This window comes from Protopterus annectens, chromosome 4.part0, assembly GCF_019279795.1.
Source record: "Protopterus annectens isolate FY-2018-M chromosome 4.part0, PAN1.0, whole genome shotgun sequence".
Taxonomy (NCBI): domain Eukaryota; kingdom Metazoa; phylum Chordata; order Ceratodontiformes; family Protopteridae; genus Protopterus; species Protopterus annectens.
This window is the reverse complement of record NC_056733.1, coordinates 1835029020-1835054264: the sequence shown is the minus strand read 5'-3', so window position 1 is coordinate 1835054264 and position 25245 is coordinate 1835029020. Positions and strand designations below refer to the sequence as shown.

At 39.0% G+C, this 25245-nt stretch overlaps 1 protein-coding gene across 3 annotated transcripts in view; it reads right to left on the bottom strand.

The window, feature by feature from the left end:
- REEP2 (receptor accessory protein 2) overlaps positions 1 to 25245 on the bottom strand; it is a 795838-nt gene that overhangs the window by 380736 nt on the left and 389857 nt on the right. For all 3 annotated transcript variants that reach the window (XM_044069516.1, XM_044069519.1, XM_044069518.1), the window contains one exon: positions 16504 to 16624. In XM_044069516.1, coding sequence (XP_043925451.1) covers positions 16504 to 16624 — 121 coding nt within the window. The remainder of the gene's footprint in view (positions 1 to 16503; positions 16625 to 25245) is intronic.

Below are 25245 nucleotides of genomic sequence, written 5' to 3'. Positions count from 1 at the left end.
TTTTTCTACTTCTGTTGGAAATATTTGGGTATCTTTATTCCAAATTACTCTAGTTTCTACTTGCATATCCTGGTATTTTATGGCTTTATGTTTTTCAGTACACAGGATACTGTAATTGTTAGGTATTGCTATTTTAATGACTAATGTTACTTTTGTCCTTTTTTCCCTATGTCTTTCTTCCTTCTATTTTAAGTGTTGGTATTCGATGATCCATTCTGATCAGAATTTCTGCATTTTCAGTAATTATCGGCTCATATTTACCACAGTTCTCAATGACCTGTTTGCTGTTGTATTTACACAAATCCCAATATAACAGTCATGCAACATTATTGTACCTTTCGGTGTACAGATCCTAAAAGATGAGTGCATCTCTTTCTAGTTTGCACTACAGAACCTACATTTCCATCTCCCACTTTTCTTATAAACTTTATAAACCCAATGTAGCCCCTTAGCATTAGCTGCCATTATTAACCTTTCATCTTTTGCCTTAAATTCACCTCTCTTTTGCCATTCATGCATAAAATCTTGTTCCAAGAGTTTTTTTAATACTTGTCACTATAATTGGGGTTTTCCAGTTTTCTTTACTTTTCTTCTGGTCATGTTCATTATATTTTTTCTTTTGTCATTTGGCACTTTTTGTTGCCCCTTAATTCTTTCCTCTCCTTTCCAAAATGCATCAGCTAATCAGAGAAAATCTATGCAAAGATGTCATCTTACACTTGATGTTCATCATTCCCACTGCTGCAGTAGCCTTTAGGATATATGGGTTGTTTCCCTACCCAGGAAACAGCCGTTTAGTTTCACAAAGCACGCCCCCATACACCTTCACTCTGACTGCTGACTGGCTAACCCTCAGGGAGAGAAATCAGCTGTTGGTGAAGATTTTTTCAGTACTTTCTTGCCGTTTTGAGAAGAAGCATTTTGCATACTTCAGAGGAGCAGCAATTGGCTAAGAGCTTCCTTTCTGGCAGATAAATCCCAACTGGGGAGCCCCTCCACACAAATTGTTTTACATTGTCCCAGGTATCCAAATGAGTATGTATCATTGTGCAGATACTGTGTCTAGGCTCATTGCTAATGCTGCAATGTTGAGAAGATATGCTAGGGTATGTAATCAAAAGTTTGCTGATAAGTCCAAAATTATAAATTCTGCTTTATAGAAGGATATATTATTTGGCTCATCAGCTACTCAGGTTCTCAAACAATAAGATAAAAGAGGGAAACAGATTCAGGGAGTTTCTAAGATTTTTCATGTATCCCAATACAAATGAATATTCCTCATTCCTCATCCATCCCTCCTATCCTGCCAGCCTTAGAAGATGTGTTGAATGCTGTCTGCAATCACCCTGAAACCCAACCAACAGTCCCTAAAAAGTACATAAAATGTATAAAGTGCCTCAGACTAATACATTTACTTTCACACTGCATCTACTTCTGGGAATAGATTGGTTTTGAACGCCAACCCTTCACCAGGTGACAAAGAAGGTAAGGTGTTAGACCATCTAGGTAAATGAATGTACACTTCCAACGGTGTTCAGTAAATGCCTAGTACTAGCTACAGTCCTAGCTTATTGCAGCCTAAATGGCATTCACATTTTCCTTATTTAGAAGACTTAATTATCTCTGAAGTCTTTACCTACATGTCAAGTCATTACCATGGGTTATGTCTCTTCTGACCAATGTGAGCTTCAAGATAAATATTGCAAAATCCTCCTTAACTCCATCTCACAGGACTGCGTTTCTTGGCTGCTTTCTAGATGCTTCTCTTTGAAAGGCCTTTAAAACTCAGGAGAAGGTAGGGTTTTATATGGAATCATTCCCAAACTTCTTCAATCAGTCTCAAAGGTCGGCAAAAAAATTTCTCAGGATCACGGGGTTCATGGCTTTTACGATTCTCATAGTGGACACAAAAAAAGTACAGTTTTGTACCTACCATAAATATAGATGTTCGAGTGTACACCCTGCTGCAGTCATCACACTTGGGTTATCCTGTCGTCAGGCGGTTCCCGCAGTCGGCCGGAATTCCAAAGTCTTGGTCCGGCGTCAGTTGCTGTCACTTCTTCCCTGACGTCAGTGCACCAGGGGTATATATAATGCATCCAACGCCATTTTCTTCAGTTTTTCTTGCCCCAGATGTCAGGTGCCCCCAAAAAGGTGGTCAGTAATTAGTACCAAATTGAGTTAATTTTGAACAAACACAAAATCCCTCCAGCTATAAGCAAATACATCAGGAAGGTATTGTAGAGATTTCGCCAGTTAGATCAGAGGGGATGGAGGGAGGGTAACCTGGACTGCAGCAGGGTGTACACTCGAACATCTACATTTATGGTAGGTACAAAACTGTACTATGTTCATCGTGTTACCCTGCTGCAGTCATCACACTTGGGTAGAATCCCAAAGCTAAGGATGGGTGGAGGAGTCCGAGAGGGTTAGTGGAGGCTAGAAGGCCCTGCAGAACTGAAGTGGCGAAGCCCGCCCTAGTCTTAGAGTAAAGTGGTAAGTGAAATTGTTTGGTAAAGGTGTATACTGAACTCCAAGTTGCAGCTTCCAAAATCTCCTTGGTTGGAATCCCCCTGAGGAAGGCTGTAGATGTAGCTGTTGTCCTGGTAGAGTGGGGCCTAATGGTAGCAGGAACTGGTTTTCCATGATGGATATAGCAGAAACGAATGCAATGTCCTATCCATTTGGAAATGGTTTGTTTTGATATAGCCTTCCCTTGTGAAGCTGTAGCATAGGATACAAAGAGCTGGTCAGATTTTCTGAAAGCCTTAGTTTTATCCAAGTAGTAACGAAGTTGCCTGTGAATGTCCAAGGAATGCAGGAGTCTCTCTCCTTTGTTCTGTGGATTAGGGAAGAAAGTGGGTAAGTGGATGGTTTGATTTAAAGCCACACTGGAAACCACCTTAGGCATGAAGGAAGGATTAGTTCGTAGAGAAACTCTGTCTTGATGGAAAATGAGGAAAGGTTCCACTGCCATTAGTGCCTGCAGTTCCGATACTCTTCTAGCTGAAGTTATTGCTAGCAGCAGGGCAGTTTTCCATGCTAGGAACTGTAGTTCTGCAGAGAAAGCTGGTTCAAAGGGAGGTAGCGTAAGTTTTTCCAGAACAAAATTGAGGTCCCATGTTGGTGTAGGTGCTCTCCTGGGGGGGGTCTAATGTTTTTTGCCCCTCTGAGGAACTGCCTTAGAAGTGGATGCGAAAACAAGGGTGGATCCGTGTTGTAGTGGGCTTAAATAGCCGAAGCATGGCTTTTAATGGAAGAAAAAGAAAGTCCTTTGTGCAACATCTCAGTTAGATACTGTAGAATGTGAGGCATGTGAGGCTGAATTATGTTTTGGCATTTAGCTTGGTTCCAGGCACAAAACCTTTTCCATTTGTCCGAATAAGCCTTCCTGGTGCTTGGCTTCCTAGCTTCCAGAATAACATCCATAACTGCTTGGGAGAGAGGAGCTGGCTGGATGCTTAGGTGATTAGCCATGCAGCCACATTTACGGTTTTGAGCTGGCTGTGAAGAATCCGATTGTTTTGCTGTGTGAGCAAATGGGTAATTTGTGGTAAAATCCAAGGTGGGTCCTGGGCCATATTCCTCAATAGCGGGTACCAGTGCTGGCGTGGCCAGTCTGGGGCTATGAGTATCAGTCCTGGTCTCTCCTTTCTGACTTTCAGAAGCACCTCTGTGAGCAGAGGCAATGGAGGGAAGGCATATACTGTCAGGTTTTTCCAGCTGAGAGTGCGTCCACCTTCCAAGCTTGATGGTGAAGTGTCCTTGTACAAAATTTTGTTAGTTGATAGTTTTGAGGACTGGCAAACAGGTCTATGTCTGGAAGGCCCCATTTTTGAGTTATCATTGTAAATACTTGTGGATCCAGTTTCCACTCATGGGGATCCATGATGTTTCTGCTGAGGTCGTCTGCCAATGTGTTCTTCTTTCCTGGCAGGAACTGAGCTTGTAACTGAACTTGGTAAGCCAGAGCTGTGTTCCACAAGGTCATTGCTTGCCTGCATAGAGGGTAGGAGTGTGTACCCCCTTGTTTGTTTATGTACCACATTACTGTGGTGTTGTCCGTCTTTATTGTAAGTTGTCCTGGATGTAATAGAGTCTTGAAGGCTGTCAGAGCATTCTGTACAGCTAGCATCTCTTTTTGATTGATGTGCAGATTCCTTTGATCTGCAGTCCATACGCCTTGAACGCATTGTCCTGCCATGTGTGCCCCACAGGCGTAGTCTGATGCATCTGTTGTCATAGTTTGCCTGGCAGGGGGCAAGGTGAAAGGCTGACCCTTGTTGAGGTGACATGCCTGTGACCACCATAAAAACTCCTGTTGTAGGCAGGGAATGAGATATATCATTGTGTCCAAGCTGTGGCTGCGTTGAGACCATATGCTTTTTAGGTACCACTGTAATTTCCTCATATGCAGCTTTGCAAATGGTATTAGTAGTATGCAAGATGCCATGAAGCCCAAGGCCTGCAGAATTTTTCTTGCAGTTAGTTGGGTCTTTGTTGCCATTGTTTTGAAATATTGAGTCAGCTGTAGTTGTTTGTCTGGTGTCAGATAAGCCTTCTGGGCCGTTATATTCAAGTTGGCACTCAGGAATGTCATATTTTGTGAGGGTACTAGTTTTGACTTCTTTTCGTTTACTGTGTACCCCAGGCAACTTAGAAGATGTTTTACAAAAGCCAGATGTTGTAAGAGAATGTCCTTGCTTTCGGCTTGGATGAGACAGTTGTCCAGGTATGAGTATATATGAATTCCTCTTTGTCTGCAGTATGCAATTACTGCTGCCAGGCATTTTGTGAAGACTCTGGGCGCAGTAGATAAGCCAAAGGGCAGTGCAGAGAATTGGTAATGGGTTGAACCTGCAATGAAACGAAGGTATCTTCTGCAACTTTGTCTGATAGGTACATGCAGGTATGCCTCCTTGAGGTCCAACGTTACTAGCCATGCTTCCTTGCCCAACATGGGAAGAAGCTGCTGTAGTGTTAGCATCTTGAATTTGGGTACTTGTAAGAAGGAGTTTAGAATTGAAGGATCCAGAATTGGTCTCCAAGCATTGTCCTTTCTGGGCACTAGAAAGAGTCTTGAGTAAAATCCTTGACCTTGCTCTCGAGTAGGTACCAGCTGAATGGCTCTCATGTTCATGAGAGCTGTAATTTGTTTTTGTGCCTCTGCCCACTGATTTTGTGGCAGGTTTGGCATTCCTCTTTTCATTGGCAAGGTGTGAAAATGGAATCTGTATCCTCGTGAAATTATGTCTAGGACCCATTTGTCCTTTGTGACAATGTGCCAGTTGTCTGAAAAAAGTGCGAGTTTTCCTCCCAAGGGGGCTGCCAAGAGAGTGTTGCTTGGCCATATGAGGTGCAAGTCATTGAGTTTGCCTTCTGGTAGTTTGGGACCTGTCTTCTCCTCCCTTCTGTGTTGCAGTGCCCCACTGGCGAGGTTTGTACTGGGCTTGTAGTTGTCCTCTGCCTCTTGGACGTCTGTATTTACCCCTCTGTGGTCTGTCAGTAGCTGGAAAGGACCAATTTTTTGTTGGCCAATTTCTGCTGAAGCGAGGGGGCTGTACCTGTAGGAAATCTTTGACTGTCTGCATAGATTTTGCCTTATCCTCCATTTTCTTTAAGACTTCTTCTGCTTAAACTCCAAAAAGAACATCCTGCTGTAAGGGAGCATCTAGAAACTTTGCTTTAACATGATCAGACAGAGTTTGCTCCTTTAACCAAGCATGCCTACGTATAACAGACCCAGTGACAGCTGCTCTGCAGGAAGCCTCCAAAGAATCAAACCCACATTGTAAAGTATGTTTGCCCACCTGTTCAGTTGCATGCAACAGATCCTGCATTTCTTTCAATTCAGACTGCTGAGGGAGTGTGCTCATTCTTTGTTTTAACTGAGAGATAAGAAATTGCTGATACTTTAGCATGTGAAATTGGCAATTTAGTGCCCTCATAGCTAGAGTGGCTGAGGTGTAAACCTTTTTCCCCCACCTGTCTAGTGCTCTGGAGTCCCATTCGGAGGGTAAAGGATTTTTTTGCCATAGAAGCCTTAGCCCCTTTGGGACCATGGGAGATAGTCTCTGGATCAGCAACAGGGCTTTTATGAAGAAATTTGTGGGACTCAGGCACTCTATAGTATCTGTCAGGTTTGGCCAGAGCAGGAGGTAGAGAGTCTGGGTTCAAACTGGATTCTAAGTAAACATCATCCACAATGTCTAAAACTGGTGGGATGGCAAGTGGTCTGTGCTGGGGGAGCAAAAGAAACTCTCTGAGCCTTTTCTTAGAGTCAGAGTAGTCCTGACCTTCCCAGTGAAAATGTTCCCTCATAGTGTGTAAAGTTTCCCCACAGGAGTAGTCTTCAGGAGGAGAAGCTGAGGGAATGGAATCCTCAGCATCAGAATCTTCATAAGGGGAGAAGGAGTAATCTTGGTCTTCAGAGTAGCCTGAAGAAATGGACACTTGTTCAGAGGATGCATAATCTTCCTCTTGTCTAGGCCTTTTGTCAGGAGGGGGCTGGGAACCCCTGATTAAAGAGAGCAAATCTTCTGCCATTTTGAGCATCTGTTTCTTAGGCATGGGGCCTTGAACAGGGGACTGAAGTGCAGTCCTTTTAGGTTTAATAGGAGTCTTCGTCTTAGGATACGTTTTAATGGTGAGCGTCGTCAGTCTGAAGACACCTTCAGAAACCGAAGGTGTTTCTGCAGCACCATCTTTTTCAGCAGTGTCGTCGGTAGGGGCTGAACAAAATGGCTGTGTCGGCCTGGTACATTCCGCCAAAAGTTCTGAAGCGGTCTCGGGTTCCAGATCTGCGGTAGTCAGGGGCTGCGTCGGATCCTCACTGAAGGACGGAGAACCGGAGACCGGACCAGCCGAGGCCTCGGAGTCTGGCTTGGGCCTAGGCTGCCTGTCCTTATCCTTGCGTTTTTTGTGCATGCCGGTCGTCAGTTGCTCCGACGGCATAGTGTAGTTAAATTTTCTACCGAAGTAGTGTCATGCGAAATCAAAGCGTCTTTTTATAGTACGCTTATTAAACCTAGCACAACAATGACAACTAGTGACGTCGTGGTCTGGGCCTAGGCAAGGTTATGCAATAAGAATGAAAATCCTTATGAGGTATTTGCTTCCCACAAGAAATACAATTGTTAACTTTTTCTGACATCGGTCTGAGGCAAGAAAAGTTTCCCCAACGGGGTACTTAGCTTTATTGAAGACTTCGGTCTGAAATTCTATTTAAAAATCTCAGGAGTCGGCCGACCGGCACTTGCAAACTGCTTCTGCTTCGGGAACCGCACGGCAAGAAAGACTGAAGAAAATGGCGTCGGATGCATTATATATACCCCTGGTTCACTGACGTCAGGGAAGAAGCAACAGCAACCAATGCCGGACCAAGACTTTGGAATTTTGGCCGACTGCGGGACCACCTGATGACAGGTTAACCCAAGTGTGATGACTGCAGCAGGGTAACACAATGAACATCTCTGCTGAACCCAGGTCTCCATTTCCCTACTCACACCTCAAACCAATCTCTCACCACAGAGGCTTCAGATTTTGTTTGGAGAGCAGTCTTCATGGGGGTTAAGGAGCAATGCCTGTGAAGTCATTCAGATAGATTAAAGGACATCAATATAAAGGAGATATTGGCTGTGATCCATGCCTTGAAATCTTTCCATCATCTATGGTCACTAGGACTTCTTCAAGTGATAGTCATACCCTCTATGCAGTCAAAGCTGTGATGGCTTTGGAGTAAGCTCTTTAGCATTCCTTATCCTTCTAGGCATCTTACATTTTGTCACAGCAGAACATAGTGGCAGACTAGCTGTGAAAGTCCAGGACAGACCCACACAAATGGAAAATGATTGAGGGGGTCTTCCAGTAACTGATCCAATTGTGAGGAACACATCAATAGATATATTCACCTCCTTTCAAAACACACAAGAAAACACATTTTGCCCCAGGGATCTCTGCAAGCAAGCCTGGAAAACAGACAGAAAAAAAAACACATGGAGATAGGGTTCTTCATATTCTGGACATGCATAGGCAGCTCAGTTACTATTTTGATGGAACTAAGTCCTTTAGAAAAGCTGATCAGCTATTTATTTCTGATCAAGAAACAAAGAACAGACACCCTGTGTATAAACAAACAATTTCCTGGTAGTTGTCCTCTGCTATTGTCTTTGTTCCCACCATAGCAAATCCATTCTATACAGTATCAAGGCACATTCTACAGCAGCCTTGTCTTCAATGGCATACTGGAAAGGGGTGGACTCTAGAAACATTGTAGAGGCAGCTACATGGTCCTCCATGCATACTTTACACAGCATTATATACTGGATTCCTCTTCTAGATCCATGGCAGGCTTTGCTAGGACCATTCTCCATAGGCTCCTGGATCCATAGCCTACCTCCCCCATGTAAGATAGGTTTTGGGAATCACCCCATATAGCCTACAGGTTACTGCAGCATTGGGAATGATGAAAACAGTTCAGTTGTATATGCTACATTTACCAGAGATGTTCAAATTACTCACTATCAAAGTAGCTGCACACACCCTCCATACCCCTATGCTTGTATATAGTTGTAGTTGAGATAAAAAAGTAGAGGTGTATGTGTTTTCTTCCTTAAATATTTCTTCGTTATTTTTATTTTTTGATTTAGGATTGTTAGCCTCTTATCTTTGTACGGGAAAGAAAGTCCTGAAGAAATCTGACTGCTAATTTCCCCCCTTGGGGCAAGCCAATCAGTAGTCACAGTGAAGCTGTCGGGGGGGGGGACTTTGTGAATAAGTCTGGTTGTTGTTTCCTAGGCAGGTGAAGAACCCTTACAGCCTCAAGACTATTGCAACAGTGAGAAATTTGAACATCTACTATTATGGGTAAGTGCAACTTACACAACTGTACTTTTTTCATATTTAGAGCTTTTACTGTGTTTGGTTCTGATGGTGTCAGTAAATATACATGTAGTCCCACAACTGCAGACCTCTACTTATAGTCAATTTCAAGGAGGCCCATACCTTCTTCAGAATGAGTGATTATATAGTCTTTCCTTGCATCAGATATTGCTTGATAAACATGAAACAGTTTTCTTGTTTAACTGATCCAATGCTTTACGCAGCCAGTCAATCACACTGAGGTTTATGTTAGAACAGGAAGAACAAGATGACTTACACCTTGTTCTTTATTCCTAGACGACAAGGCAACTTTCAGTATCATTTTTAGTCTTCTAAAATACTCTCTACTTTTATTCTCGTCTGCTCACACTTTACTGCTGACTCTTCATCTATTCTTAGATATTTATAAACTCCTTTTTCAAGCATATTTGTATTATACTCCTCTCCCAGGCTGACATTTACTTTGTGCTTCAGATTTCCTACTATAAATGCTGTTTTTGTACTTTTTCAAGGCCAGATGTCATTCTTGCATTGTCTGAAAATATTTTAACCATTTGTAGTTGTGCTTTCATGCACTTATCTGATGAGCTATGGAGTTTTAAATTACCCACAAAAAGAAGAGGAGATGCCAATATTGGTTTCTGGAAGTTAACCTGTAACCATAACCTCATCTATTAAGTAAACAGTTTAATGTGTTAATGGCAAGGCAAAACAGCACAGGTGACAAAGAATTACACTGGAATATCCCCCTTGGATTTTTATTCCTAGGATAATTATTACCCTTTTATCTTTACTTAGCTGTAAACTGGTTTGCCACTTTTTCACATCTAGTGCTATGTAATTTATTGGTATAGGGTGTATTTTATACATCTCGAAACATTCCACAACCATGAATGTAAAAACTACAAAAAAACCCCAAGAAAACCACAGTGTTGCACCTTAAACCTCGTGTAATCGAGGCCTGTGGAATACATGCATTTAAGGACATACAGTGTTTCAGACATATGGTTTCTAAATGTCCATGACTTTTTACTGTTTACTTGCTAAGCCTTTATGTGAACATTCAGGCCAATGAAGCCAAACCCATGAATGTGGGGTGAAGTCAAATTATTTCTGGTAATCTATCCAGGCAGTACTTAAGGTTCTGTCCCTTTTTATAGCTCTCCAATACAGCTTTGTTTAATAATAGATGAGCCTTTTTTCCATGCAATGTTCTTTTATTATCTTACTCTTCACTGCCATGACTGTTATTTTTCTGAGTAACAATGAACCCTGCCTGCATCAGCTCCAGTATATAATTTATATATTGTCAAAAAGCACATTACTGCTCTGTAGTTCTTAGGATAGCTTGCAGGTTCATCCTTAAGGAACAGTAATGTTAATCAGGTTTGGTGTCTGTCTGGGATGTAAATATAAATATTGTTTCTCCTGAGGAATAAATACTTGTGCAAAGATGTTAACACATTTAACTAGAAGAGTACTGAATCAGAATTATTTTTTTCTAGTTAGGAACCTTTCTCAATTGTGTCTCAAATCTTCTGACTCTTACTTTACTCCATTTCATACACTCTACATTAGCACTTCTTACTGTTTACCTCTTCCAGTTATTCAGTGTCATTATGTTCAAAAAAATCTTCATAAAAATTTCTGCAAAATGTACTGACTTCTTCTTTTCTACATGGTGTTAATATTGTTGTTGCTGTTTTCTTTCCAACATCTATAAACCTTTCTTGGCTCATCAATGAATTGTTTATTTTATATTTTTCCTTTATATTTTTACATCCCTTCTGAGTTTTTCTACTTGTGCTGATATTTTAGATTATTGTTGAAAATGGTATAAGATAAATCCTGATCTGTTCTGGTGTTGTGTGTGACTTCTGTCACATCTATGTTAGGTTCATAAGAAGTTACTAGACAAATACATGCATTCCAGGAGACTATTAATGAGACTAGCCTAATTTCCAAATTGTCCAAAGGCACTACCTGATTAAGTTACTTGCTCAAAGTCACACAGGAGACAAATCAAAGCTGAGGGATTTAAATCCTGTACCACAGGAAGTAGCCTGTTAAGAGCTCTAAGCTTTAATCCTCTTTCCCAACTGTTGACTAAAAATAAACCCATTCATCTGGAGAGGGAACAGAACCCACACACTTCTAAACATCCAGAACCAAAGGTAAGTGTGCTAACAGTTGAGCAACCGACCCCCCCCCCCGGACATTTTGATTGTCTATACCCCTTTCTTTATCCTTGTAGTAATTACATTTCCTGACTTAGCTGCTTTACAGTTCTCTTTCTTTGATGCTTCCAAGTTGGCATTCTGCTTGTGTCTTCTGTGTTTTACTGGTACTAATTTATCTGTAATTAGTTTAACTACACAGTAGCACATTCTGCTTATTTCTGTTATACTACAAGAATATCTCTTTATAGTCCCATTTACTGTGTTCATCAGTTTTATGATTCTTCTAACACTTTGGATCTTATTCACTTTCTGTAGTATGTTTCACTCATCTGTTTTAATATGCTCATCCTTTTCCATTAAATAAAGCAGGTATTCCTTCGAGCATTTTCATCTAGGCTTAACATGTAGTCTTTGCTCTCTGTTTCTTGCTCTTCCTCTTGCAGTGCAATCCTAACTGGAATTTCACTCAAGTCTTGCTCAAAATATATTTAACAGTACTTGAACAGGGACTGCATAAATATCTGGAAATAGGTGAAGGTTCACCAATAAAGCACAAACAAATCAGAACAAAGCCATGGACAGCACATGGTACTGGCTGATGGACTGCAAAACATTCATGTAAAAAGAAAAAGAAAAGTTAAATTCAGAGAGTCAACAATTATTTTTAAATTAAAAATAATACTCACCTTTCTGACTTCATGTTTTTCTCCAAGGACATTCAAAACAAAATATCTTTAATTCGGCAATAGGCTGCCTTGCTATAGCCCTTGAGGAAGTGAGAAATGTTACTCAAGAGACATATCACTACGCTGCTAACTGGCTCAGGATGCCTCAGGTGAGACATCCGTATGTGAGTGTATATGTAAGAGACAGCATATATAATGTATTATACATATTTTATATACATATCTGTGCATGTGTGTATTGGCATATGCATGTGCGTGTGTGGAGGGGCATAGACGTTCCCAACTATCCCTGATTTTGCTTCATGTTGTGATCTGTGTAGTTGTAAAATGCGTGGTGTTCTGGCAAATCAGTGAGTACTGCAGTCGCTAAACAGACATTTGAGCTTCAGACTTAATACCCTTCAAAAAAACATGCTATTGCAAAGCCTATTATCCTTGCAATATTCTTAAAAAGGAGATGTTGGTCCCTGATTTTGGTCCTTTGTCCACCATTACATTTTAGCTTTCTCCTTAATTCTTGAGAAAAGAGATTGATACACATGTGGGTGTGAAGGATGCAGTACGTTGCACACTATGTTTTGACAGCAGACAAGTTGAGAAGACAAATTGCAGAGGTTAGATGTGGATGAAAATGATATGTTCAAGTTAAGCAGTCATACTTCTGGCATTGCAGAAGTAGTGCACATTTGTATGAAACCAGCTACAATACTTTACTGATGCTATTTTTAATGGTATCAGATATCTGAGGTATACACATTGTGAATAAAATCTTTAATAACCAGGATCCTGGTTATTAAAGATTTTATTCGCACTCTGCCATGGTGGATCCTTTGGGTGTTGTTGCTGCTGTATTTGTTGTTTACTAATTTGGTCCTTCAGTTCTGCTACTTCTGGTTTTGTTTGTTTGGAGGTATACACATTCAGTAATGTGGCTGTAACTGATGAGTAAGGGATTTGTGATGAAAATGATTGAATGTGAGTGGAAGAGGGGTTCCAGTCTATCTAAAAAGTAGTAAGTTGGCCGTAATATTTTTAATTTCCATTACAGTCAAACATACGCATTCTAACCGAAAAGTGTCTGTCAATGGCTGTCTGGGCAGAATGTGTTCAACAGCAAATGACTAATGGCAGGGTGCTACATCAAGTAGTGTTGCCATATAACAGTGTTTGGTTTTCTGCTTGAGTTTTTGTCTGCAAATCCTTTTTTGTTGAGGCTGAATATGTTCCATGTCTCTGTGTGGGTTTTATCGGTGTACAATGGTTTCTTCTGACAGAACCCCAGCTGTGTAATATATGCTTCTAGCCATTTGTACTTTTGCTTTCAACAAAATCTAACACCAGAGAGGTATGCAGACAGTAACACCCTTTTTTGGAGAGGCAAGAAGGCATGCACCATTCTCAGATAGGATTTATATATTCTTGCATTTATCTCCCTAGTTTATTGTGGAACTATAATTTTATTAACATTGAACATTAATCTTTAGACATAGCTTTTTTTTTTTGAAGCATCAGTTTGCCCTAGGGCAGGAACACTTCCATGTTCTAAGGACTCTACAATGTCTTTTTCCTAGTCCTGGTGCCAGTATGTGTATGCCAAAGTTTGACACTTTTTTAACCTAGGATGTGTGCACCCAGTCTTCTTTTTCATTTGTAACCCTCCTCCATGATATATAAATAGTCTATATATCAATATCTTTGAGATTTTGTAAAAAATAGGGTTCACCAAGTGAAAGTACTCACTAAGGCCTAATGATGACATTTGTTTCAAAAATATTTCTCTCCTTTTCTTGATGATTCCATGTATGCAAAAGAACCCCCAGTATGACAATATGACACAAACCATATGCCACAAGTTTTGAAAGTAGCCAAGAGAGGACACATGGCAATGTCTTAGTTACATCAATTAGAAACAGACAGGTGAGTTTACCCATTTCCACTGTACTGTGAATACTCTTCAGTAAAGCAAAGCAGAGCAATTTAGGTAATGTTTTTCACCAGACATCATGCTATTTTTCAACCAGATACTTAAAAGCTCTAAAATGTTAAAGTGGCAGGACAGGAGAGAAATGGGCCTACATAAACCTGAGTTGGCCTTTCAATTCTGACTTTGAAATAGGTATGAAACAGGATTCCAACAGGGAATGCTGATGAATGTGTTCCATGTATGTAACAGTTTTGGAAAAAGTCCATTTGACTTAGCCGCACCATAATCAGGAATACTTCTCAACCAATGGTTAACTTATGCAGTGGTAAGCTTTCTGAAGGAAAAGATGAATTAGCTCAATTTTTTTACTCTAAATTTTAAGTAGAGGATGGAGGTGATAAAGACTTATACATATTTCTACAATAATGAAACGTTAGGCATTAGCAACTTTTAATGATGGAAAACAAGTCAGATCATTTCATTTTAGAGGTACACTGGGGTGATGTTTGGTTCTCTTTTGCAACTATTTTACACCACAAAAACTTTGCATTTCACTTTAGACAGCAGAGTGGCTCTGGTAAGACATTTTGCTTTGCTTTGCTTTGGTATTATACTTTTACATTAGTTTATGCTTGTAAGGTCAAGGTTTCAAGCAGATAGGTTGTTGTGAGATTTGAAAAAGATGCTCAAACTTCTTCCCTCTGTGCTATGGCCCCAATGGACTTCAGTGATGATCCAGGCAGCTGGAGTAGATCCAACCTTTTGTGCCTTCAGCAGCTACTATTGTCTTGAAGAGGGAGTAGCATGTTGAGGAAGTAATGCAAGATATTTCCACAAACATTTTGGGACAGAAGTTGTGATGGGGAAGAAAAAGGCAACTGGGAACAAATTTTCTGGGAGTCTAATAAGATGGTAGACTTTAAAGATTCCCTGCAGACTGCTCTGTCGAGATGCTGGGTGAGCAAACTGCTGTAACTAAGGAAATGATTTTTTGAGCTATGATACAGAATTGTAATTGCCTAAACATAGTAAGGCCCTGCTGAGCCTAATTATGATGGCTGCCAAAAAAGCAATTACTAGAAAATGGAAATCAAAGTCTAAACCAATTTTAATAGAAATAGCGAAGATAGTAACAGAGATAAAACTACTAGAATTGGGATCTTTAGAAAAGGGTAGGAGCAAATTACATAGGAAAAATGGGAAGTGTTGGATCAACACATGCAGAGGAGGGATGAGGTTTAAATGAAGGCAGGAAATGAATGAGCTATGTAACGGCTGACTAACAATGACTGATGTATAATTTTTGTAGCTACAGTTGTGCCGGCATGGTTTGTAATGTATGTTTGCAACTGAGATTGTGTTGGGTGTTGGTACGGTTTATTTTCATTTATATAAATGTAAGACTATCTACATCATACATGATAATTTAATAAAGATGTTTCTTGTGTAAAAAAAAAACATCTTGAGACATTACATGCAATAAAGATGTTTCTTGTTAAAAAAAGAAAAAAAACATACTGGGACAGAATATGGTAAGCAGTCCAAGGAAACAAGCTTCCTAATAAGCAAGGTGAGTTAATTAAACTTACAAGAGTTGCATTTGATAAATTTGAAACTTTCCAGAGTTTTGCCAAAGGAGAGAGAGTACATGGAGCAGTATGCTTTCCTTCCTGGAAACAGGAATAGGGATTTACAGACATGGTTTTCTGGGCATGCAAGATAAATAGTAGATCTTGTCTGGGTTACGGTACTGTCCAACAGAGTGTCATCCATATCACTGCAGGACCATTGGGATGCTCACTGAAATCTACATCATAATGGGCATGCTCAACTGGCAGCACATTTTTATACTGCAAAGAGTATTTACTCAAATGTGACTTACAAACAGAGAGACTCAGACCATATATTACTCCTGTATCATTATTATGTTGTTGTGTCTTTTGGCTTTTCCCGGTTAGGGGTCACCACAGCAGAACTCCAGTCCGCTAATGATTGGCAGTTGATTTTTTACATACAGAGTTGCCAGCTCTGCCGCACAACCTTCAACGAAGGTACACCCATTCACTCATGTCTCCACGCAGAAGACGCTCTAGCTAAGAATCGAACCGGACAGCGTCTTACTGTGAGGCGATCATTATTATGTATTATCTATTATTCCTTCCCCCAGCACTGTTGGTATTGCTTAATTTTCAAAATGAATAAAACATTAAATATTAACAAAATAGAGGTGATCTCTGCCTAACATATAAAGCTATGTCAAACCCAGAGCTGTTGGACATGCTACACCTAAAGAAATCCCAATCCCTCTGAGTTACACGCTCTAGGGACCTAAACCTTGTCATCACAATAAACAGGACATGCTGGAGGGATAGATTCCTGTCCCAGAGACTTCCCATACTCTGGAACAGGCTACCCATCTATGTCAAGCAAAGTTCTTCATTAGCACTCTTCAAGAAAAATCTTGATGAGTGGATGGGAAATAAAAAATGCACCCAGAGGATCACTTCTGTGTCTCTGCTCGACAGTGGCACAGGAAAATAACTTTCTTGGGTGTTGTAAGCCAGGTAACCTTGTTGGCTAGGCTTACGTAGGCTCTTGGGCCGATAGCCTAGTACCTACCTATGAACCTATGTTATGTTCAGTCCTCATCAGGGACAGCTGAGCTACAGAATAAGGGCTGACCCAAGTATCCCTTTTTTGGACACAGAGGTGAGGCTCAGTCATACTTCCTTTACCTGAAAAAAATATGTTTGCACCTCACTCAATATTCTTTAACAGATGCATTTTATTACACTTCTTGTTTTCACATACAATCAGTTCTCTAAACTCTGACCTTCTCTTTGTTGGATAAGGTTGGATGGACAAACTTCCTGTAGAGAACACTTGAGCCCTTTGTGTAAGGTGATAGCAGCCATATAACAAATGCCATCTTCAGTTCAAAGTAGAATGGAAACCTAAGGAGATGAAAAACAAATTCAGTACCTTTCATTTTATACTCCTGTCACTAAAAGTATCACTTTTCTAAAACAATGAGAGTAATTAAGCAATCTACTACAGTTCTTAAAATAATGAAAGAAAAGTCAGCAAGGCAATACATAAACAGTACACAAAATTAATGTGAGCTAAATAAATTAAAATGAAAAGATTCAGATTATAAAATGTTTCACCACTCTCCTCTCACATCACTGGAGTAGAGTGGGTTTAACCTTCTATCACTGACTTCCTCCATATAGCGGAGGGAGTGCTCTTTGTCTCATACAAAGTGCTGACTTATAAGAACATATCATGTTAAATGGATCATTGAGTGGGACCTACTATTGTTCACCACAGTTTAAAAAATGAACGTAGTAACCACACGCAAACTACTCACTGCTCAGCTGAGAAATAAAACCAGTCTGTTGTAAAAATCCACAAGATATTTTATTAACCAAGGGGTTAAGCGCTTTCACTCGTATCACACGAGCTTCATCAGAACAAAGTACAAATTCTAAAAAACACTTTAAATACTATTCAAATTGGCGCCAAAAAACTTCTTAAAGCCGTAGCATACTTATAATAAAGTGCAATTTACACATAATGATGAATGCAATAAAATCAATTTGAATTTCATACAATAATTGTGTCATCATGTCTCAATAAATTGAATTAAAATTTTGAATGTCAAAACTAAAAACTCCTATAATACATATGTATTTGTTGTTAATGAAATTCAATTTTTCAGCATTAAAACTGGTTTCACTGAAATGTAATCGTTAATACCTGGTGCAGTCATAGCATCAGTGTATAACTGCCACCAGTATTCTCTATAGGCTAACAAATTTTTAATGTTACCTCCCCTGGGGTCAGCTTTCACGGTTTCTAATATTGCGAACTTGAAATGATGTGTAGGACCCTCCTTGTTTATGTGCCTAAAAAGGGCATTTTTAGTATCCTTAGTTTTGATACAATAACCATGAGCATAAATTCTTTTTTTGAATTGTCTCTGAGTTCTTCCTATGTAGTAGGCGGAACAGCACATACACTTAGCTAGATAGATAATCATACTAGTGTTACAATTGCCTTTCCTAAACCTCACACAAGTCTTGTTTATGTTGTCCAAAATAATATTGCTTGTGTCTAAAATATCTTTACACTGATTGCATGCCCCACATTTCTTTGTGTGCGTGTCAGTGATCAAACTATATTTATTATTGCTTTCAAAAAGATGTTTTAAATTCCTGCCCATTTTGTAGACAAACCTCGGTTGGTGACCAAGAATGTTCAATATTTCTTTGTCATTGTATAATAATTCCCAGTTCTTGTTCATGATGTCTTTTACTGCATAAGAGTGGGGACCATATTCAATAATGCATGCTCTATTAAATTTGTTAGTATCTATAATATCCACTTGAGCAGTGTTGGTAACAGTGCCTGTCACCTCGTTGGTATTGGTGCCTAATAGAGGTGTATATTTCTTACCCCACTGACCAATAACATATTTGCTAGTGTCTGTCAACAGTTTTTCATCATAGCCTCTTTCTCTAAATAGATTGGTGATGAAAGTGACTTCCTCAATCATATCTGCATAATCAGATGTCATCCTAAGTGCACGAACGAGCTGTCCTTTGAATATATTGTGTTTGAGTTTATCAGGGTGGTTACTGCTATATTCTACATAAGAATTGGTAAAAGTACTTTTTCTGTGTATCCTGGATTTAAATCTCACCCCATCGTGGGATATTAGGGTGTCCAAATAAGCTACTCCGGTTGAATTACATTCAAAGGTGAATTTCAAAAATGTAGAGCTGTTGTTCAAATAAATGACAAAATCATCCAAAGATTTGTAATCACCATTCCACAGGATGTAAATGTCATCTAGATAACGGGAGTAGTATACAATATTCTCAGAATACTTGCTGTTGAATATATGAGTCTCCTCCCAATCTAATAGCACTAAATTTGCATAGATGGGGGCACAAGCTGCCCCCATAGCTACACCTTGTGTTTGTCTGAACCTTTCACCCTTGAAAAATATATAGTTGTAATCTAATACTGTATTCATCAGTTCTGATATCAATCTTATCCTGTCCCAGCTCATTTTAGTGTGTTTAACCATGCTGTTGGTAAAAGCAGTAATCCCTTCACTGTGAGGGATGCATGTAAACAAATCGACTACATCAATGGATGACATTATTAAATTTTGACATTTGGTATCGGTGGGAAAATTCTTCAAAAATGTCCAGGAATCTTTCACCAGATGTTTAATTTCCAAGCTGATAGATTTAAGGAAGGTGTCTATTACCACCCCCAAGGGAAAAGTTTTTGACCTACTCCCTGAAATGATGGGGCGGAAAGGAGGTTCTAAAATGTTTTTGTGCACCTTCGGAATGCCAACAATAGTGGCCATGTAGGGAAATTCTACCACCATGAATTTATGCAAATCTACTGTGATTCTACCTTCCGTCAAAAAATCATCCAGAAACATGTCTATCCTTCTGTAAGCTGAATTTACTTCATTCATCGACACCACTTCATAGTTTCCTGAACAGTGCAAGATGCCATGTATAATAGAGCTATATAAAGTAGCATCAAATAATACGATTCCTCCACCCTTATCAGGTTTCATTATACGTACACTTTTATTGTGTCGTAACTCATCAAATAATCTCTGTTCATCAAATGTGAGGTTTTTGTTCGCTTTATTGTGTTTGGCTACATTGTTGTATCTATATAATTCCCTGGAAACTTTGTTTTCATACACCTGTATCAGTATATTGTTAATGGGAATGAATGTGCTTTTTTTCTTAAGTTTCCCCTGTTGTGCTGTAGTTTCAGATTGGTCTCTAAACATCAAAGCCAGATTTAACTTTCTGGTGTATAACTTCAGTTCATTTACGCTGTCAACAATATTAAAGTGAGTAGTAGGTATGAAATTCATACCTTTGGAAAGAAGGCTGAAATATGTAGTATCCAGATGAACATTGCAATAATTAAATATCTTAAAATCATTGTGTTCATATGTAATGCCATCCTGCGGAGTGACAATAAGCTCCTGTGTAGTGTGAGTGTTGATATCACATTTTAGTATTTTTTCTTCCATCCACCCCCCTGTTTCCATCTTGGAACATACCTTCTCTTGGGTTTCTGAAAAAAATCATTGTCATTCCCAACAACATGCCTTGCTTCCTGCTCAACAAAATCATTGCAAAAATTGCTTTCCCTGGTGTAAAAATGATCTTTGTTATCCCATTTGTACATGTCATGACGTGAATATTGATCCATATCCCTATTCACTTTTTTATTTTTCCTCTCTAATGCTTTTTTGGCTTTAAATTCAGCAGATTCAAATTGTTTATTATACAAATTTTCCCATTGTGGGAAGGCTAAATCATGTAATATCACTTGATTAATCCTTTCAACCTCTGCCATTATTCTACAAAGTTTCATATCATTGTGCTTAATTAATAACTTCATGAAATCAAATCCAAAAGAATCAAACAATTCATTGAATTCTTTTTTAGTTTCACTATTAATATCAACGCCAATGGGTTCCTTGTAGAAACGTAGACCCATGGGTACTATTTTAAGAGACATACAATGTGTTAGATAAGCGCTGTCTAGCTTAACAGCATTAATAATGTTCAACTTTTTACCAAATAAGTAAATAGTGTCCTTCAAGTTACCATGAAATTCCATAGGTGCATGGATATTATCTCTACCACTATTATTGAAATTACAGTCTTTGGTAAAGAAGTCCTTTAAATTATACTGTCTTTTGCTTTGATTAATAGTGTTGTTACTCGAATTTTGAACAGTACCTGTAGGTCCGCCTGGACCATGTGAGACCTGGCTGTACGTGCGTACAGGTTGAGTGGATTTAGGCTTGGTGCCTGTCCTTCTCGCTTCCTCAGCGAGATTAGTGAAGGAAAAGTCAAAAGTGAAGTCCTTAGCGTCCAATTTGTGACGATCAACTCTTCCCACAGAGAGCGGTAAATCGATGTTATACCCACGTTTGGAGTATTCTTCTTGCCCGTTAGGGATATCCGGAGAAGATGTGGTGGGTGTTACAATACGTGACTCCGCTTGAATTTGCTCGGCGCCAACTTCAGTAATTGTAGATTGTTTGCCGGTGTTACTGTCTGACGGACAATGCGACTCATTGCCTGATGCCCTGTTATCAGGCTGATTTCTGGTAAAGTTCATGCTGAACAAGGTCAATAACTTGGAAACCTCCCCACGTAGTGCATTCAAGTCGGCTCTTAGCTCGGCGAGTTCACTACCATTGCAGGGTAGGGCAGAGTCAGTAGAACTGCAAGTGGTATCCATCCAGTTTAAAAAATGAAGCATCCACACTCTCAGATATATTTTCATGACCCACACTGACTGTACACATTACTGTGGACAAGGGCTACAGTCCTTGGATTCACTCTGTTGTCCACCATTAAATTATCTTAAAATTAAAAAAAAAACTAAAATTGAATGGCCATCATGGGTATGGTCTCTCTAATCATACCACTGTCTACAGATTAATGTATAAAAAAGGTGCAAAATGTGAACAACTGAACAACTCACTAAATGTAGCTTGGTCTCAGAAGCATGTAGTAAATATGCACTATTGCCTGGTTACAGGCCTATACAATGCACTCTCAAGAACAGACTTCAAAACACCACCAAGCACAGCCACTGATTTAGATCCTTGGCCCTTTTCTCACCTCTCCCTCTGGGTTTCGTTGCCTTCTGGAGCTCACTTGCACACAATAACTGTGCACTGAATTAACTGTCACATGCATACATGTACACACACACGCACACACACACACACACACACACACACACACACACATATACACACATAAATCACACACATAAATCACACACATTAACTTTCGGGAAATGCTGGTAATACTTTCCAACGCTAAAGGTTTCCATCTTGATCCAAGGTAGTAAACTGCCACTACTCCACATTAGGCTGGTGACCATTTACTATTTCACCCTTCTTAAAAGCCAAATAATTATAAACATAAATGATAGTATGTGGCAATGTGTAGCAGAGTGGTCTGACTAGTTGGAAGTGGATACCATCCGCTTATCACCATTTAACAATGAATAGCCTCTTATAAACTAATAAGTAAGTCAAAAAATTACCAGTCTCATTTTTTTGCTTTAAAGTGAATAATTATTTATGCAGCACAGTTAATAGTTAAATATGCAGATAAGTATGAACCTGCCCATTCAAACAGAAAACAAAAACCTCTGAACGAATAGATTACAAAAAAAAAAAAAATCAGTCTACACCTAGACATTTTCCGGACTATTCGTGGCTACAAAAATTACTGTTCACTAAGCTACAATGGCTGACTTTCCAGAAAGAAGGCAAATACAACTGCAGAAGCAAAATTTAAAGGTCTGTACAAGTGCAGGGTAGTTCTTCCTCCTGCCTTTCTTTTCTTTTCTTCCTTTCTCTTCTTTCAACTCTTTTTTTTTTTCTTTCTTTCCTTTTTATTTTTTGTTCATCAGCTATTTGATTTTTATAATTTCATATGGACTGCAGATATAAAGGAGAAGAGTTTTTTTTACATTTACACACTGAGTTTGTTTACCTACTCCTGAGTAATTATTTCTTTAAATACTCTTCTAGCTGAAACTGCAGTTTTTTTTTAACTTCCTAGCCTAGAAATAGTCACAAATCTTGTAATCACAGTGTAGAATAATTATATTTTTCTGTTGCACGTCTGCCATACATTTCACATCACATCTTATGAATAAGACAAATTTCCCACTAGAATGTAATTACAAACATGTAACAATTTCATATACTTTTTAAATACTACATAGAAAAATGTCACAAATTCATACATTTTTTCATGTCAATGAAGAAACAAATGGCCAAGCGGCACTTTTCTGTGATGCATGTTGGTTTATATTTATGTGCTTTTTATGTTTCAATTGTTTAATACCGGTTGTGTGACTTTGCAGACCATATAACTGGTGGCCATAAGATTTTAGAATTTCAAATTTAAAAAAAATTACTTGTGGGCAGTGGAAGATACCCATGGACCACAGGCCGTGTCTACAGTAATCTTTATACTGGTGAACAATTGTGTGCATATTGATCTGGTCTTATTTAGCCTCCAAGCAGTTCTGTCACCAAAGATGTGTGTTCTGGTAGCTCCAAGGTACATACATATACAGAAGTATATTGGTTATAGGCTCAACCATCTAGAAACTCAACCACATCACTCAGTACTGGTATGAGACTAACAATGCCTTTCATTAAGAAGACTTTCTCCATATATCCCCGGTCAAAATTTGTGAGCACCCATCCTTTCAATCAGACTGGTTTTAAAGGTTGCTAGAGAAGTACTCTGCGTGAAAGGTAAGGGCAGTCTATTCCAAAAAGGGGTGAGATGCATTAGGTTGTTGATGCAGTAGTAAACGTTTAGTTATCTAGTTTGGGTGCTTGCTTTAGGTGAAGGAGTTCAAAGAGTGCAGGGTTGTTCATAGCACAGAAGGCTAAGCAGAGATTGCCCCTCAGGAGTATAAATTAAACTGAGAAGGCCATGTTTTTTAGTTTACTTCTTTTTTTAATTTTTCCAAGTCCTTTGGGTTTCTAATACCATGATAGGAATGGACTCTATTCCTAATTCAAAGTGTGATTAAAGTCCAAGAAATTAGTATTGTTTCAATCACTGATGTTAGCCAGAGTATCAGTTTATAAGAGTAGCTAAGGTACTGAGACCCGAGATTTTTTTGGTGAAGAAACACTATATTCAAAAAAAGGCCTAATAAGAGATGAATAAAGTGGGACTATAATTTATTTTTAACTTGATGATATACCACAAAGGATGAGTTTTGCAAGGCAGAATGACTTTCTAGCTGCCACAAAGAGATGTCAGAGAATCTGCTAACACGTGTGCCCAACTCTCTGATGGCTGTGTCATATTTAAGGGGAATGTTATCTGTACCGTAAACAGTAGCATTAGATCTACCAAAGGAAAGTATGCTGCATTTCTTGGTGTTGAGAGTAAGCCCATGGTTAATACACCAGATGTTTGTTTGGTCCAAGTCTTGCTGAAGAATTTCAGTATCGGAATGAGATTTGATATTGACCCCAGTTTGCAATCATTGATAAACATAACTAGCCACAGTCCCTTGATGCTGGCTTTTATATATCAGAGGAATATATACCAAAGAGGAGGGGGGATCAGGACATAACACTGAGGAACAACACAGGTTGCATTTTTTTTTTGTTTGTTTAGAGTACATAACCGCTTGACCTTAATCATGTGGTTCTGTCAATCGGCAAGTTAGCTAGCCAACAAAACTGTATATGGGTTACTGCTGAGTTGAGAGTGTTTGCTTGTAATCCAAGTGGGAGATAGTGTCAAAGGCCTTGGCAAGGTCTGGTATTCTTTAACTAGAAGCTGCATCGTTGTCAAAGATTCCTAAGTAACACTTAAGGAAACAAATGCAATCATAACTTTGGCTTTGCATCTATTATACGCAGTATCACATGACTACTCATACTTAATCAGTTATTGCAATAATACAAGTTATAGTGCTTTTGTATTAGAGTTAATAAGGACTTTAATTTTTTTCTAGTTTACCCATACCACTATGTAAACTGTAGATGAACTACTTTGTACTACATTTATCCTGTGTGTTTTGTATATTCGAAATGTGTTTCTTTTGGAACTTTTCTCCCCACGCCTCCACTGAAAATGGGCTCTGCTCAGCCCAGTGGACTATCCTGGCAAACCATGCCAATAAATAAATAAATGCTATTTGTGAACCCTGCCCTCTTAACATGACCATCATGTCTTTTCCTACATTAGAACATTTGTTACTCCCTGCTATTGGCACTGTTTAATGTTGGGATGGATTTTAGAACTTACTTATCAACTATACTCTTCATTATATATTTTGAACTCTTTATAAACTGTTCTGCACTGAAATGTAAGAAACCTACACTTCTTTATGTTTGCACTTCTACAATATAAATCCATTTTCTTCCTGCAAAATTTCAGTTTCAAAACTGTATAGACTTATACATGCTGATGTAAATACTTTACTGTATATACCTGTCTAGTAATTATACTTGTTTTTTCACAGAAAGTAACAAACACCTTTTTGAGAACTGTCTGAAATTAATTTGTTAATGTAAGTGTACTGTGATGGAGCTTTTCTCCCCATACTCCCACTGAAAATGGGCAGTGCCCAGTTGGAATTTCCTAGACAACAAAGACAAATTGTTAATTAATTAATTAATTAATTCACAAGCCTTACTAATCCTTACACTACCACTATCACTATGTCCTAGGACGTTTAATATACAGTATTTTTGTCTGACACTATCAGTATCCTCAATCTCTGTAAATGTCAGGCATATATGTGTACTGACCACATCTTCCCCACAAGACAAGCACAGAAATGCAGTTGAACATTAACACATGACTATTTCAACAGCACTGTTACAAAGGTTGTGGCTAATGACATATGTGCAACGTATACGATACTAAAATAGATTTAAACAGTGCTCTGAATATGAGATGAGTGTTGTGGTTCCCATCTACTTTAACAATCCTGTAGACTACTA